Consider the following 16,930-nt stretch of genomic DNA (forward strand, 5'->3'; position numbering starts at 1 on the left):
CGCTCACTTGGACTTTAGGCAGCAGGACAATTTAGTGGAAACTGTGCTTATCAGATGCTGTCCCGTATTTGACCTCTAAGCTCGCTGTAGAGAGATTAAACTAAAAACACAAGATTAAACAAGCTGTACCAAGTTTGCTTTATGGACAGAGCAGTGTATGTGTCTGAAAGAATAGCTTTCATGTTGTAAATCTGTGTACAGAAGATAAAGTACATTTACATACGTACCTAGTGATGGAGAGAATAATGGGGAGACCTTAAAAAACAGTGTCTCATGAACAACTTCAAAACAATTCCAAAAACAAAGACTCATATCCAGACCAGGAAACTCCAACATGACAGCTGGAGTACAGATATTGGACTTGTGCCTGTCTTTTGCTGTCCAGGAAGCTTATGTGTTACTGATACTCATTGTCCCACATAGTTGAGGAAATGTTCCAACATCCCATTTGGCTAGATTACAAAATTAAAATGCACCAGCGATTATTATCAATGCCACTGAATGGCCTTATTTTCAGTGACACACTAATGATGGAAAATGAACACCAATCTATCTTCTTCAGGTATGTGTGTCAGTTCCCGCAGAACAAGACACAAGTAACTCTTCAAATATTTGGACAAGTAAATATTTCAATGACTTTGCTTGGAATTAAATTGAAGATTAAAATTCTCTCTAAACTCAATGAGCTAAAGGAATTGATACAATGCATTCATCCTCATCCCAAATCCAACTCATTCGGGGCAATGATCACAGAGCGTGAGCCATGAAGCTTTGGATTGTATTATATTGGACACTGTGTCCATATCCTGTGTACTGCTAATTGATATATTTTGTATAACTGCTTCTACAGATTTAGATGTTGCTAGTAGAACTCTGCAAAGGCACCTAAGAACAGAAAGACTAAACAAAATTTAAATATCCATATTTATGACAACACTATTAAGAAATTGACAAAAAAATGGGCCATAAGTGCATCTCTGACAATATAATTCAGTTGCTGTTATTTTGTTATGTGTTTCTGTTGTGTTGTCTACTTTAGCATATACAACATACAAGAAGATTGTACATAAATCCATGTTCTGCATTGTTTCTTGAAGGACTGTAATCACATGAGGTTATAATCACAGTTTCTAATGCAATTTATAATATGAGCATATCTGCAGCAGAGGGCTATTGGTTGCATCACAGTCCTCTAATCACAGCATCCATTAGATTCATAAAATGACAGCATCAACTGCGTCACAAAGCCCTGTCATCACAGTGTTAGTTGCATAAAGTAAATGAATACAATGACAGCATCACAGAGGAACATTATCACAGGATGTGTCGCAGCAGAGAGCCCTGTGATGCAATGGCGAATATGTTGCATAAGATGCAGATCGTATCACAGGAAGGTGTAGAGGATGTCCTCAAAGCCTTTACTTAAGTATAAGTAGCGATACCCAAATGTAAATAACATGTTAAAAGTGAAGGTGCTTTATTTTGCTATTGCACATACAAAGAATTTAACTTTGAATCTGTTTTGGAAAATAAATAAAGTTAAGGAATAGACAGGACTTTTATGCACACAAGTTGTGAAAAAATAGGCGTGTGTATAAACATTATAGAAATAGATATAAAAAGCACCAATGACCAACATTAAAGTTAGAAATAAAACGTCTATATACAAGTCAAGTGTTCTGTAAGTATGAACTACATACTGAATATACATTATTCGTAAAGTATTAATAAAGATGTCGAAATACTGCATGTACGATTTATATTGACAGATGATATGTACATATGAAAAAAACTTGTGCATTAAAAACTGTAAGATTATAATCTATAACAGCAGCAGTAGATATTTTTGTTTTAGAGTATGACTGATTTAAGTGTTCATCAGAGCGATGGCCTGCAAGAAGTAAAGTACAGTCCTTTAATATTCAAACTGTTGTGTACATTTTTTGTTCTTAAGTGTAGTTAAGTATCAAAAGCAGAAATACAGGTTTATGAATACTATGTCTAAACCCAGTGGCGGCTGGTGGAAAATTTTCTAGGTAGGGCCATCCAATCAATTTCAGCAAACATCCCAGAATGATTTAATGCAAACAAATTAAAGTAAACACGCATTACTACTTTGCAGTTAAATATTTAACATTTATTCCAACACGAAAAAAAGCAGTAAATAACACTTATATAATATAACATAATATAATATAACATGTTTATTTATTGAGATGCCCCTATGGGCCTTGTTATAGGAGGTAAAGATCAGGAGAAGTAAACATGAAGTGTAATTATGAATACTGATGTTAAATTAAGCTATGATGAGTTTTCACTGTTCATTTAACATCTCAATTACATGTTGATGTCTCCATGACCAAGTTAAGCAGATGAGACTGAGGACAACTATGTAGATCTCCGCCAAAGTTCTCCTCTCAGACGGGTCTTGGAGGAGTATTGCTCGCGCTGGCGCTGGCGCTCGCCTGTAGAGACTTCTCCTGACGAGAACGCGCAGCCAAATCGGTTTGGCCCAAAGCTGAATCTATTTGAGGGCGCTGATTGGCTAAATTGTATGTCACTCATTTATATCTTTAATCAGCAATTGGCTAAACTGCTTCATAGACCCGCCTCTTTAGGGCCAAAATGATTTGGCCCCCCTAGTTCTGAGACGTGTCGTGCACACAGACGGAGAGCACGAGCAGACGAGCAGACAGGCGGAGAGGACGAGCAGGAAAAGCAGATATCACATTTTACACATATTACTGGGTACATTCCAGAGTTCAAAAACACAAATATTGACAATAGAGGGCCAGGCATGGCCAGGCATGGCCCTCTATTGGCCAGCCGCCACTGTCTAAACCTGTTATGACGATAATCAGATACACACCTCACTTTAATAAGGAAATAAGCTTTGTGCCCTGCATCACGCGCGAACACACGCGACGCATGCTCCTGTTCCCGGATTGGTCGGAGATGCCGGGAAACCTGCTCGTGACATGTCAGCCGGTATAAATACTCGGAGCCTCCCTCTTCTTACGCAACCCTGGTTTATGAGGGAAAATGTATCGTCTCGGTCAACAGTTTATTTCCCAGATCGCCTTCAATTCCTTTTTATCCGCTGTGCCACGGGAATATTTTCATTTTACGAGACAATATAGTAAAAGCTGTTCGTGTATTGGGTGATTTTTGATCAAAACTACACGTTTATCTGCACGAAAATGCCGAGGACCAAGAAGAAGAATAGTAGGGGTAAGTAAGCGAGCGGCCGCATTGCATTGGCCCTGCTCATTTGCTGAAGGTAGTTGTAGTTCTTTTCGTGTTTTCAGCCCATTGTGTAGAGTTGAACGGGTTTATAGTGAGGACTACAAACGTCAGAGGCTGGCCTACGTCAAAATACAAAGCTAACTAGACATGGTCACACAAAGCATCGCTTTTACAAAAATGTGCTATCATACGACAATATCCTTCATATTTATTGGCACACTAGTTTAATGATCATAAACTATTAACGTTATGTACTTGACACGAGCCCTTCATTATCATCGTACGCTACAAGCTAACGTCTGCTAGCGCTAGCTAATGTCAACTTCCCACTAGCAACGTAAAGGTAATTTATCTAATGCACATACTTATGTGACGACGTGACATCTTTTGGTGTGACTATAGCCTCGGTGGACCATTAAATAACCTATTGTAGGTCTAATAATTGAAATATAGTTATGTGTTAGGCCGGCTTGTCTAAAGATTGACCTCAAATAATCTTTAGCCGAATTTGTGACGTTAACTTAGCATTGTTAATGCCGGATAACCGCTAGCCTGTTTGCTGTTATCGTTTAGCGACACAAGGCGGACATTTTAGACTCGAGAGAGCTGGCTGGTGAAGAGGCGGCGCCCGGTTCCCAGAAATCGGCTGTCGTGTGGGGAGAGTCCACGTAAACACTCATAAATAGCCTCTGTTAGGCGGCTAAAATGGCCTTTTAAAATCAGCCGACAGTGCTTCCTATGTGTCTGTCATCACTGGAGGTATTGGAGTATTTTCATTCATGGTCGTGACTACTTTAGGACTTGTTATTACAGTGATGCGCTTCACCAGCATGTCTTCCAGAGGTGAATTCAGGTCAGACCAGAGTAGACAGAGACGCTTGTTGGGTCTGGTTACAGTGCGCCATCATTGTGGAAGCAATGTCTCACACATGCTATGTATGTTTATTGATGGTGTCTATAAACAAATACAATGAAAGCTTTTTAGTTTTGAAAAATGATCAGACTGAAGATGTTCATACACTTTCAGCTGTGAATTTTCACAACTCTCCCACACTCATCTTGCTTCAGATTATAAATTGTGGACTTGTGAAGAAATAAAATAGCTTCCTTCTCGCCCTCTGACACGTGGTTGTTTTGCTCTTGTGTGTTTGGAAGTTACCGAAACTGTGCTTGTCTATTCTGAACAGTAGCTTTGCTCCCGAGAGCATTTCCTGTAGCACATTGTCAGAGAATTCAGCCATGTTGACCCATGACCCTCCAACCTGAACATAGTGTTTGTGTTTACCTTGGCAGCATGGTGCATTCTCATACGAGATAATGAAAGTACAGCAGGGTAAGGCGTGCAAAGGACACGACTATAGATTAGATAACTGCAGTATTTGCCACAGTACCTGTGTGGTTACATAACGGGCTTAACTGGACCAGCTGCACTGTACGAACACACTTGATTTTGATTAGGCTAAAATATATTTTCTGTGCTTATGGCTCTCTTTTTTTTGTTTACAGGGGGGCAACATGGAAATGTGCATCCTTTCAGTGATGAGGATGCCTCCATTGAGACCCTCAGTCACTGCAGCAGCTTCAGTGACACCGCCAGTGTCGCGGATGAAGGTATGTTTGTGTGTATGTGTATTGTATATTATCGGGCAACTTATTGAGTAAAAGGCCGTTTTTGTTTTTGTTTTTAGGACCTCCGAAAAGTGCACTTCATCTAATGTTTTGTGACCAGTAACTCGTACCAATACTGTGATGCATATCAGGCAAGTGTTTACATCTTGTGGCATTTCCAGGTGGAGAGGCCAGTGAGGACACAGCCCAGGAGGACTTCCAGTACAAGCTGAAGGGGTTCATAGACAGCACGGTTGATAAGAGGTAATAAAAAGTACTAACTGCTTCTCAACAGTCTACATACACGTTATCTATTCTTGGTACGCAGGCTTGTGTGTGTGTGTGTGTGTGTGTGTGTGAGTGTGAGAGAGTGTGTGTGTGTGTGAGAGGCCCTTTTTGTTAGTTTATTTCATATCGACTTACCTGTTGTATTTACTTAGACTAACCTATTAGAAACTTTTGCTTTTAAAATTGATCTACTTTCTTTCAATCACTTTAACTCCAAGCTATTGGCTAAAGCAGAGGGTGTTTAGCACATGCACTTAACAGTGCATCGTCAGTATTTCTTCATACGGAAGGAGACGGATAATGATCTGCGTTATTGCAATAATGAATGTTTGCATCCGTTTCCTCAGTGCTAAGACCAGACAAGGCGCACTGGATGGGCTTAAGACGGCAATGGCCACACGGATCCTGTACGAGTTCATCTCGGAGAGAAGGATGACCATCACAGACAGCATTGAACGCTGCCTCAAGAAAGGTACCGGAATAACTAATGAGTGACTCTCGAAGTGGTGAAATACTGGGTTTAAATCAGGACATGAAAGTCATTTTACTATAATAGGATTTGTTCCAAATTTACCGGATGATATGGTAAAGTAGACAGGAAACGTTAATGCACACCCTTCTCGCTGTCAGGCAAAGGAGAGGAGCAGCGAGCGGCAGCTTCTTTAGCCTGCCTGCTGTGTATCCAGCTGGGCTCGGGCATCGAGAGCGAGGAGGTGTTCAAGACCCTGAAACCCATCTTCAAAAACATCCTGGCAGATGGATCAGCCAACATACAAGCCAGACAGGCTGTGAGTACCTGATGTGGTTGTCTGTTTGTTTTCTGAAACGTGTTTACACTGTGGAAAGTTAACGGAACCAACCTCTCTGTTTACCTGACAGGTTGCAACAAGTCTGGGCCTCTGTACTTTAGTTGCAGAAGATGACATTTTGGTAAGTTCTTGATCTCTTTTGGTATCTTTTCTGTGGTTTTACACCTCTTGTTTCATTGGTGATGTTATCAGCACTGGCAGCTGAACTCATGTTTCATACGATCTCTGCTGCTTTGTTTCTCTAGGACGTGCATGCCACCATGGAATGCTTTGAGAACCTGTTCACCCGGTCCTATGCGAGGATGGACGGTACCTGTCCTCTGATCAATCCCCAGATGAGCCAGCTCCACACCAACGCCCTACTGTCCTGGGCTCTGCTGCTCACCATCTGCACCGCCAACCAGCTCAAAGACATCCTGCGCACGTAAGACCCAGTGCTGTCGACCCTTTAACTAAGTCTCACAGTTACGTTTGTGAGCTTAACCACACATTATTCTATTTTACCGAAACCTAGACTCGGATTAGCCCTGAAAAATTTGAGAAATTATGCATGTATATTTTTAAAATGTTGGAATGCATGTGTTTTGTGATGCAGACACCTGCCTAAACTGCCGAGATTGCTGGAAAGTGAGGACGTCAACATGAGAATTGCTGCAGGGGAGACGATTGCCCTGCTCTTTGAGTTGGCTAGAGACATGGACTCAGTGAGTTCATAGTCATTCATGTAGTACAGTTCATAGTCATTCATGTAGTACAGTTCATAGTCATTCATGTAGTACAGTTCATAGTCATTCATGTAGTACAGTCAAGTATTGGGACTAAATAACCGTTGTTGAATGCAAAAGGGACTGTAGTTTGGTCTTTGTTGTTGCCCTACATTTCTCTTTATTCGGACGTCTGTCTACTGTGACAGCTTGCTTTTTTTTCATTGGCCATGAATGCAGCATTTCTTTCTCTGGCCCTTTTTTAGGAGTTTGAGTTTGATGACTGGGAGCAACTTTGTGACAAACTGAACGCGTTGGCCACGGACTGTAACAAGCACCGAGCCAAGACCGACAAGAGGAAGCAGCGGTCGGTGTTCAGAGACGTACTCAAGGCTGTTGAGGTGGGTGTTTGCTGGGTTTTAATTGATTTTTTTAGATTAGTCTTTCTCCTCTTATCCTGGGTGCCTTAGGTTTAACAAGCCAGAGATTCTGTGTCTTTAGTTGGGACAAAGAAAGAGGACTTGTGAGGACTGCGGCTATCGATTTAAGAATCTGTTTCTGGCATTGTCTTACCTCCATCTACATTGTTCTAGGAGGGTGACTTCCAGTCTGAGACCATTCGCTTCGGGACAGAGCGCATGACCATCGACAGCTGGGTTAGAAAGAGGACGTATGATGCCTTCAGAGAGTTTGTGGGCTCCGGGATGAACTACCACTTACAGGTATGCGTTTTTTTAAATAACTGGGGTATGGTGTTTAATATACGAGTCAATGAAAATTGAAATGCACGCGAGTTGACATTTTAATTGCACTGCAGAATCCTGAGTGTGGGCCGGGTTGGATGCTATGTAACAGGAGCTCTTTTCTCCTGCCTTGACACAGCACTAAAAGACAATGAAGATCTGTGGGCCTGCCTGATGCAGGAAGACAACTCTTACAACTTGATTTAGGATATTGTTGCGGATTGCAGAAGGAAAAAAAAGCCATTACGAGTAGCTGGTTGGAAAGTAGTCTGCACTGTGGCCGGAAGCCAGTGCTTGTGGAAAAGTGCAACACTTCACAAGTGAAGATGAGATAATTTAACATTACAGAGCACGTAACAAAAATATGCCATCTAAAATTGGCAAACTAGTGTCTCGCAGATTTTGTATTATGCTTGTATTGTGCGATGGCTGGTAGAAGTATTTTCTTTGAAGTTTTATTTCTCCACTTCTCTTCAGGCAAATGAATTCATCAGAGACGTGTTTGAACTGGGACCGCCTATGTTGGTTGATTCCGCCACAATGAAGTCCATGAAAATCTCTCGCTTTGAAAGGGTACGTGCACGGGTTATGTCAACTCTCACGTTGTAGTGTTAAAAACAAAAGCCCTTTTGTGTTTAGAAGTCTTGCATCTCTCTTTTTGAAACCTTGTTGTGTGGAAATGTTCTCACATCAAACCTACTTAAAGCTTGTTTTTTCTACTTTTGAATGATTTTTTTTTTTTTCTGCCTCTCTGTTCCAGCATCTGCACAACTCTGCTGCGTTCAAGGCTCGGACCAAAGCCAGAAGCAAGTTCAGGGACAAGAGGGTGGATGTGGGAGAATTTTAACCTTTTTTATTTTTTTTCATTCTAATACCCTATTTATCAGGCTTTCCTGCTTTTTAGATGAGTTGTCACGACTTTGCGTCCATGTGCTCCTCCCTTGAAGTCTGTCTTTTGAATATTAAACACTCGCCCTCTGTAGACGCTCTGCTCCGTAGTGGACACATTGTTTTTATAGCTGCCTTTTAAAACCTACAGGAGGTGAGTGTTTGATAATCAAACAATAGATTTTTGCATAGAGTACAACTTAAGTGTATCCACACATCAACGGTGGTGTTGTACATATAGTGTATATTTGTTTGCTGCCAATGTTGATATTCATAATGCAGCCTTTTTTTGTTTCTTTGAACTTAAGTTATATGTTTTTTTGTCAGCATTTATCTTGCACCTTGTAGGTCTAGTTAGTTCATAGCGACTCATTCTGTGACCGATCGAACCCCTTCATGAATTTATTTTCCGTTTCACTACCTTGATAACCCATAGCAGGTAATTTCTGTAGAACCTCTGTGAATATTGTGAGGCCTTTTTAGTTTTGGGTATACAAGTTAACGGGGATGGTGAAATAAACGACAACTGTAAGAAATGGATCCCTAACTTTTGTTTGTTTTTTTTTACACAAGATGTACTTAACTGACAGTGATGCTGATTAACATTATGGGGATGCTCAAAGCATCATTCCGCTTTGTTAAAAACAACATGGCAGTAGGTTTTGGGGAAGTGACATGAAAAAGAATGTAACTGGAAGAGGAGAAGTGAGTTTTAGAGAGAGATATTTTTATTTATTGCTACTTCCACATATCGGAGGAAATTGCAGCCGAGGGTACAGTGGCATTATAGTGAGCCTGACAGCAGTACTCCCCACCTCTATCTTCATACATTGATACACGTCCACAGGAAATAACAGGTTCTACATTGTTCACAGTATATTTTCTCACTGGGGCCCCACTTGAAAGCTTCTTTAATAGGGCCATGAAATGGTCCATAAATATGAGTATCTCATGACAAAGGTTAATGTCACAAAGCTACAAATGATCCCATCAATATGTTTGTCCTGTTACCCAGGAGTTTGGTGCGCACACAGGCATCCTGCAGTCGATACTCTGTCAGCAGCCTCAGACCTCAGGTGAAACACTGTTGCCTTCAGGAGGAAGCAGCAACATGGAGTTGATACATTTATCATGGCCTGTCTTTTGGCTTTCTCTCAGAGGATGGTTGTGTTTACGGAGGACTTTAATGGCTCCATTAGCCTTTTAAAAACTGTCTATTACATTTTTAAATACACTTTTTTTTATTAATATATTTAAACTTTTAATTGTGTCATTTAGAAGTTTTTATTTTGTTGAACCATTAACTGCGTACCACACGTTCAGGCAGTAATCAGCCTCGACTTCTAGCCCTCCCTCCTCATCAAACCCCATGTCTGTGACTGACTGCCTCAGCCAAACGGCATGTGGTAAAGTTCTGCCCTGTCATGTCCCTCAGAGAACACCATGGTCTCCTGCCATCAATGGAAGGTCGTGTTTGGCTTATCTGCAGCCTCCCTGACATAAAACCTGTGGGTTGATGCTGTGACCTGAGAGGCAAACCGAGGGGTCGACACAACCTCTGGTTATTCTACTTGCACCTTTTTAAACCCTTGTAAATTGAGTGCGAGAATTTCAAACCTCAGAGGTAAGTGCACTTGTTACACTCATTCATGAGAAATTTAAACTGAACAAAATTGCACTGGCAGTTACTGTTTACATTAAGAGTCCTTCGCCTCATGAAGACGTTTGGTTTAAATGATTTGGGATGAAATAATTTGCTTGGCTTCAGTCTTCTTTGGAGAGAAAAGGTGGACAATGCATTTCTCAACAACCTGAGTAAGTGATATATTGTCATTGTAGGCCTGCTGGTGGTGGATTACCATAAATTATAAAAAAAAAAAAGTACTAACAAACTAGCATGAATAAGTTTTTGACAGTGGTTACTTTGGAAATCCAGGCTGCATTGCCAGGCTGAGTCAGGTTTCAATTGAATAAGACAAAATGCAAAAAGGAGTACTCTATAGATTCAGCATAGCTCTTCTATGACATTGTTGGACTCATGATGGTAAAATAAATGATCATAATCAATGCAGCAGAACAGTTTTTATTCCACACATTCTTCCTCCCTGTCAGAAACTCCTGCCTACGTTACCCACAGGGCAACTGGATGATTGCTAAAAGGACCTGTAGAGGGAGACTGATAATTCTCTGGGTTCATCACTACCATGATCCCCTCTCACATACACATAATCATTTAATCCATTCTTAATCTGAACATATTGATTGCAGTAGCTTGAAATCCGATTAATCAGTGTTTACTGGAGAATTTAATACTTGCTATTAAAAACCATATTAAAGGTTTCAGTGTTGATTCTCTGGTCTGAAAACCAAATTCCCCCAGCTTCTCTGTGGATAACCATTATCATTTGATTAGATCCTCTCTAACTTTGTGGGTAGAAAGGAATGTGCAGAAAGCTAATGGCCTATTGTTGTTATTCATATTTCATCACAGGCTGTTTGCAATGAAAAACCATCACTCGGTAATTAAGAGGGATGAATCAGGAGTGAGAGATGTGGCAAGGTTTCTTCCATTTAATCAATAATTAGTTTCATTTGTGTCGTTATGTGCTCGTTGCAATTTGTGAGACTGAATGCTCTGTGTTTCATCTACTTATTGGCTGAGCGGCTCCTTTTGTGGGGTTTTGTTGTGAGCAAGATGAGGGAAAAGCGGTGGAAAGTGCACTGTGCGTCAGGAGACTTGGAACTAAAAACAACATGTCGTTGCAGTGGGTTTGGATTCCACCTGTGGGTGTGTGGAGGAGCAAAGCAAAGTTCAAAGGGAGAAACAAAATGCACTCGCAACCTCTCCTCCTGGTCTCCACCTCAGCTGATTGCTGCCACTGACTGTTTGATTGTATCACTGTGATTGAAAAGAGTGTTTGTTTTCAGCCAACTAACCTCTCAGGGTGATGGATTTCTAACCTTTCATGTTGATTGCTGTGATGTGGCATTGTGTTTTTCACTCGGTGTCAGCAAAGAGGGCCTGAAGACAAGATACTGAGCATGTGTGGCAGTCACACACTGGACGGGCACATTTAATACACACACACACACACACATACACATACACCAGATGGATGCTTTTCAATAGGTTAACATATTTGTTCCACTTGTGTGCGTCTGACGCCTCAGCAGCTGTTTACTGTGGCACCTCCTATAGATCAGCCTATTTCTCTTGCACATTGTCTGATGTTGACACTAGTGTGCCACCCGCATATACATGTACTCCCCCCGCCTTCTCCAACACCTCCCCCTTTTCCCTGGAGCGAGGCGCGTACAGTAGCAATCACGATGAAAAATGGATGGAGAGATTAGTGGCGCTTTGTCACCGTGTTGTGTGCTCTCCATCCCAACATGCCGAGGGGCTTGTTGTTGTGACTGATAAAATGCCTGCTGCCTCTGATGACTTCAATTATGCTGCATAGCATATATCAAGAGAATGATCAGTCCCGCTCTCTGTCGCCTCCTGGAGCGTTGATGTGCCACCACGCAACGAACGCAATGCACTGTGGAAAACCCTCAAGTGCTTTGATTCTAGATGATGAAAACGTGTTTGTTTTCTGTGTTTGTGCGACTGAATTTGACTGCACAGGAGATGACGTAACTCTTGAAGCATCTCTTGCCCCCTCTGGTTGTATCTCTGGGGAGAACATCATCCTGTATCAGATCTGCTGTGGAATGATTATGTAGCTGTGAAGAGGGAGAGGTAGCACACTAACACACACACACACACACACACACACACACACACACACTCAGAAGTCATCACCAGCAGCAGGAACATGATAACCCTAGAGACAACTACTCTATGTGTTTGTATTGACTGCTACAGACGTGTTTTATCCTATCCGACCTTTGTTTGTGTTGATATATTCTGAGCTGCAGCATCGACATAGAGACAGTGGATGGATTGAAGTCACCACAAGAATAAATGACTTGTTTGTTCAGCGCTTCTTTACACATTCTTACCAAAGAGGAGAGGAGAGTAAATAGAAAGTGAGAAATGTTAATGTGTCTACTTATGAAGTGACGTGAAGAAAATTGGCAGACTCCCAGGAGTAAGATATTAGCTGTTTTTCCCAAGTGCAGCATATTGAGCCATAAATCACTGTTCATGCACCAAGTTCCTGTTTCTCACTACCAATGTGTATGCTGCAAACCATGTTTAATGCATGGCGACTCATGTTCTATAGAGTCACACTCATGGGCCCGAGGCCTGACTTCTTCCACTTGAAAATCTGGTGAGGTCCCCTATCGTGGCACTTGCAGGAGAAGGGGGCACAAGGTGTATCATGGTGGGTTTGTCTGATGCACATACCTAGGGCGCCAATTAAGAGGCTAGTTTTCCCCACATCAAATTTTGGGGACAGTTTCTAACTACGGACGTGTTTTTATAACCGACAATTTTTTTTATCCTTACCTCTCCTAGCTATAAGTACCACCTGTTAGGTGGGGTTTTTCGTGATGCAGGGCCACAACATCACCAGTGATAATTCAATCACACCACACAGCCTGGGAAAGGAACTCCTCAAATGGCAGGAACAAAAAGTACGCTATACAGAGAGATGGAAGGATCACTGACCAGGAGGTCTTACAATGTAGATAAGCTGTTATCCTGCTACAGCTACCTAAAGAAAAGCCTTAGGGTTGCCACATTTGGTCTTTTAGAACATGCTTTTGGGATGTAAATGGCACCAAACTTGTCCTTTGTCTGTTTAACACGATCACCACACAAGCATTAAATATACTGTCTTCATGCCAGAGGCTTTATCCTCTGTAATACTCTATAGTGTAGTGAAATGGTGTCAATCTGCAAAGACGTTTATGCAAGCACATATTTACTCACATTACCATCTGTGTTTACCACTTCTTCTATGTAAAGGATAATGCCGTGGCAGAAGGACGCTTCAATGCACGTATACGCACATACGCTTTAATATTAGTTTACTCCTTGACAAATGTCTCAGAGAGGAATACAAACTGTGTTCACTCTGTTATGAGTGATTTACTCAACCTCTTATGGGTCTCTCTTATGTGCAATTTCCAGTCTCCTTTTTTTCATTTCTGGCTTTATGAATTGTTGACACGAGACATGAATATGAAAGCCATACGTATATGCTTAGAAACATAATTTGTCACATGATGTTTAGTGCAGAGAGCTTTTACTTTGCCAAAAAGAGGTTGATCATACTCTTCCTGCTGCTGCAGTGAAATTGTTTTGAGCTGAAGTCACGAGGTTTATTGATATTGCAGCTTTTCTAGAACATGACAGAAATAAAAAACACACGCTATGAATAATCTCAATGGTAAAGCTGATGTAATTATGCTCACATATATGCTGTTGACATAACTGAACACGATGTCAGACTAATAATGTCAAGGTGAGTGTAATCTTAAACTTCACCAGGTGGTGGCAGTTGTTCACCATTAACCTGTCTGACATATCAACGCTTGAACTGACGGTGATCACCTCTGCACTCGCAACTGAGCATAACGGATGACACCGAGGATGGATGTCGAGTATGAAACATGAAAGATTTTGTTGAATTGAATATGAATACACGTTCTCAATGTTTCCATATTCATTCCTACTTATAATGTAGGAACCCTGCTCCTTTACCATCCACAAATTCAAAACGAACCCTTTGTGTAGGCCGTCCAAACAACGGATCTGTTTTGAAATGGAGCGAATGGATGACCCTGTACAGCTTTAGTAAAACCTACACTCTCTGAATTCCACACCTCTCATTCATCTCGCAGCAAAAACAGAGCAGGCCCTCTATCATAGTGTGCAGAGCTGACACCATATGGAATGTGGTTGTGGACTTGAAATAGAGTCAAGCGGTACACATTTGTCGTGCTGGGCGCAGATGCATTGTAGCCCCCACACTGTGTGACTCACAGCTACTGTACACTCACTCGCACAAGCACTCGCACAAATACACATATGCACACGAGTGCACGTGCGCAGGCAAACTCTCTCGCTCTCTCTGTGATGTAGGCCAATGACAAACGCAGACCCCCATCAGGGCTGACAACTGCTCGCCGGATGATGCCACAGAGAGGAGGCAAGAGGCCATAGTTGAGGGGCGACACCTATAGTCTCTGTGTCCGCCAGTATCGGTCCTACGCATTCAGATTCAGCACATAAAGACTTTTTTGACAGATGCATGTCTAGACTCAAACCTCCAAATCTCCACCCCCCCAACATTTCCAAAACAAATAGAGTCAATACACACTTGAATTTGGCATCTGAAGCTACGTCTGCACACGTGGGAGGCCGAGGCTTTATCTCCTCTATTCAAAGCATTGACTCACGGCCTGAATCGCAGGCAGTGCTCCGTTGACAGGAGGGGAGAGATTGCAGGGTTCCCCTCCCTGTCAGCACCCACTATCAGCTGCTTAGAAATAAATCAGGGTCGTGAATACTGGAGCTTCATGCCTGTGCAATAAATATAAGATTACAACCGGGAGACGGTTAGCTTGGCTTTAAAGGTCCTGGTAGGCAGATATTGTGCTATGCTAAGCGAAGCTATTCCAGCACATGACGTCCCATAAAGCCTTTGTTTTAACACTTTGGTTTTTGTATGGATGTAAAAAGTGATATATGAAACTTGAATTTCTGAGCGTTTGTGTTCCTGTTTGGAGAATATTTTACTTTTGGACAGAGCCAGGCTCGCTGTTTCCCCCTGTTTTCGGTCTTTATACTAAGGTTACCTTGTTCTCTAATCCCGTCAAAAAGCCAAACTTTGTGGTTTTGAGGGGAATTTACTGTTGCATCCATAGACTGTAAATAAGAAGATGTAGACACTGTGATGGCAGCCACTGGTTTTTGGACTGCCATTTTGCAACCTTGAGTTTAGCATTTTGGCGTCGCCATCTTGCAACCAGAGGTGACACAAGAGTGTGGAGCTAAGTACAACCGAAGGCTTTTGTAGGATTTGTAGGTGACCAAAATGTTATAATTGACTTTCATGTGACCAAAAACAGACTGTGAAAAAGATTTAAGTTGTGAGACAAAAACACGGACAACTCACAGCTGGACAACGCCTTGGTAGCTACCTGTCAATCACAAGGTAGCCCCGCCCTAAAGCATACCCTGCTTTACTTCCTGGAGTCTTGCTATCACTGTTTTGTGCTAAGGTAGCTTACTAGCTAGTGTAACATAGTTGAAAAGGTTCAGGTTAAATCCCGCTAAATGGGAAAATTTAGCCAGGAGACATCTCACAGAGGTTACACTAGCACAAACTAGCTGGCTGCTGGCTTAACATTTACCGCATACAAACATAAGAGTGGTGTAATATATAGTTCCTCCTACAACTCTAGGCAAGACAGTGAATCAGCCCATTTTCCTAAAAAAACATTTCTTTAAAAACAAGAGGTATGGCCAAGAGGTATCTGAGTATATCAATATATTTGGTCAATTTAGGATCATTTTGACAGACTTTTAGATTGTGGGGCATCCTGCACGCCTCCAGATCCAAGATTCTGGTGATGTAATTGCAATGTCGCCAATTTGAGTAAAAACAAAGACCACGAGCCTATCCCTCGCCTCTCTCACCCCTAATCTCTTGTCAACTCTCTACTTTTTTTAGATTTTGGTTTGTATTATCTAAAGGTTTGTATTGGTTTCTCTTTTTGCCAGAAGGGACGCTGCTCTACAATACATTTCTGCCGGACCCAACTTAGGCGAATTTTGCACTCGATCGTATTTATGCAGGCACACACCTCTGTGTGCATTAGGTCAGCCTGTGTCTCGTGTGTTTATGGGCGATCGTAATAATGAATTCATGAGACCGTCAATTAATCTGCCACTCGTGGGATGAAAACGGCTCAGCCTTAGTCTTCAATGTACACAGTAGATCAGAACAGACGTGGCAGTTTGTGCGTGTGTGACATGGCAGCTCACACACACACACACGACCTGAATACAGAGGAGACGAGACACATGTTATAGGAGACGTTACGAGCCGCACACTCACTCTGGGGCAAGACTGCACAGATAGACACTTTTCACACACACACACACACACACACACATACACACACACACATACACACACACACACACACACACACAGATGTAAAGACAAACCCCCTCCCAGCCACACACTCACACATCACACTACTGTTTCGCTTTGCCGGTGAGGTTGTTGCCAAGGCTCAGGATGAGCGAATTGATTGGTCGCCTCTGCTCATCACCGTAGAAACTCACCAGTTGGATTGGCCAGTTCTGTAAAGGCAGCTTTTCAAGATGTTTTCCCCATCTCCTCCTTCAACTGCTGGATCTCTCATACTCTTGTTATCTCCACACAGTGCTCATCCAATTTAATTAGATCAGCTTTACGTGGTGTCCCCCCCCTTTATTGCTTTTATCGTGGCAGGCAACATAAGGTGAATCAAGAGGGGGAAATCATTTTCTGAGTACAGATCTATCCACATTATCATATGAATGATGATTCTAGTCAGCTATGATTACAGCAATATATTGATTCCCAGTAGTCTTTTCTTTGATGAGGTGAAGAGCACATGCCTGAGGGTTGATGTATGCAGTGATAATATATATGCAGCACAAGGACGTAGTCCTGGAACAGAATAGCTGTCC

The 16,930-nt window shown here is 41.9% G+C and overlaps 1 protein-coding gene across 2 annotated transcripts; it reads left to right on the forward strand.

The window, feature by feature from the left end:
• The first annotated feature begins 3,013 nt into the window (after positions 1-3,013).
• Positions 3,014-13,832, forward strand: ifrd1 (interferon-related developmental regulator 1). 2 transcript variants are annotated; one of them, XM_031865803.1, is made up of 12 exons: positions 3,014-3,231; positions 4,753-4,857; positions 5,037-5,118; positions 5,490-5,614; positions 5,773-5,930; positions 6,022-6,072; positions 6,197-6,375; positions 6,547-6,655; positions 6,922-7,056; positions 7,249-7,377; positions 7,876-7,971; positions 8,159-13,832. In XM_031865803.1, exons 1-12 carry the CDS (start codon positions 3,201-3,203, stop codon positions 8,243-8,245), a joined length of 1,287 nt encoding a protein of 428 aa, XP_031721663.1. In that variant the 5' UTR covers positions 3,014-3,200; the 3' UTR covers positions 8,246-13,832. The 2 variants fall into 2 exon arrangements, with proteins under 2 accessions (XP_031721663.1, XP_031721664.1); XM_031865804.1 differs by lacking the exons at positions 7,876-7,971; positions 8,159-13,832 and adding an exon at positions 7,538-7,607.
• The last annotated feature ends 3,098 nt before the right edge of the window (positions 13,833-16,930 follow it).

The sequence above is a fragment of the Anarrhichthys ocellatus genome, unplaced genomic scaffold (assembly GCF_004355925.1).
Source record: "Anarrhichthys ocellatus isolate YVR2014 unplaced genomic scaffold, GSC_Weel_1.0 scaffold33, whole genome shotgun sequence".
Lineage (NCBI taxonomy): Eukaryota > Metazoa > Chordata > Actinopteri > Perciformes > Anarhichadidae > Anarrhichthys > Anarrhichthys ocellatus.

Bases quoted from the DNA above. Each gene is read 5' to 3' on its own strand.
- ifrd1 (XM_031865803.1), top strand. From the start codon at position 3,201: ATGCCGAGGACCAAGAAGAAGAATAGTAGGG. The intron at 6,376-6,546 runs GTAAGACCCAGT...TTTGTGATGCAG, and splicing joins CTCAAAGACATCCTGCGCAC to ACACCTGCCTAAACTGCCGA. The intron at 7,378-7,875 runs GTATGCGTTTTT...ACTTCTCTTCAG, and splicing joins GGATGAACTACCACTTACAG to GCAAATGAATTCATCAGAGA.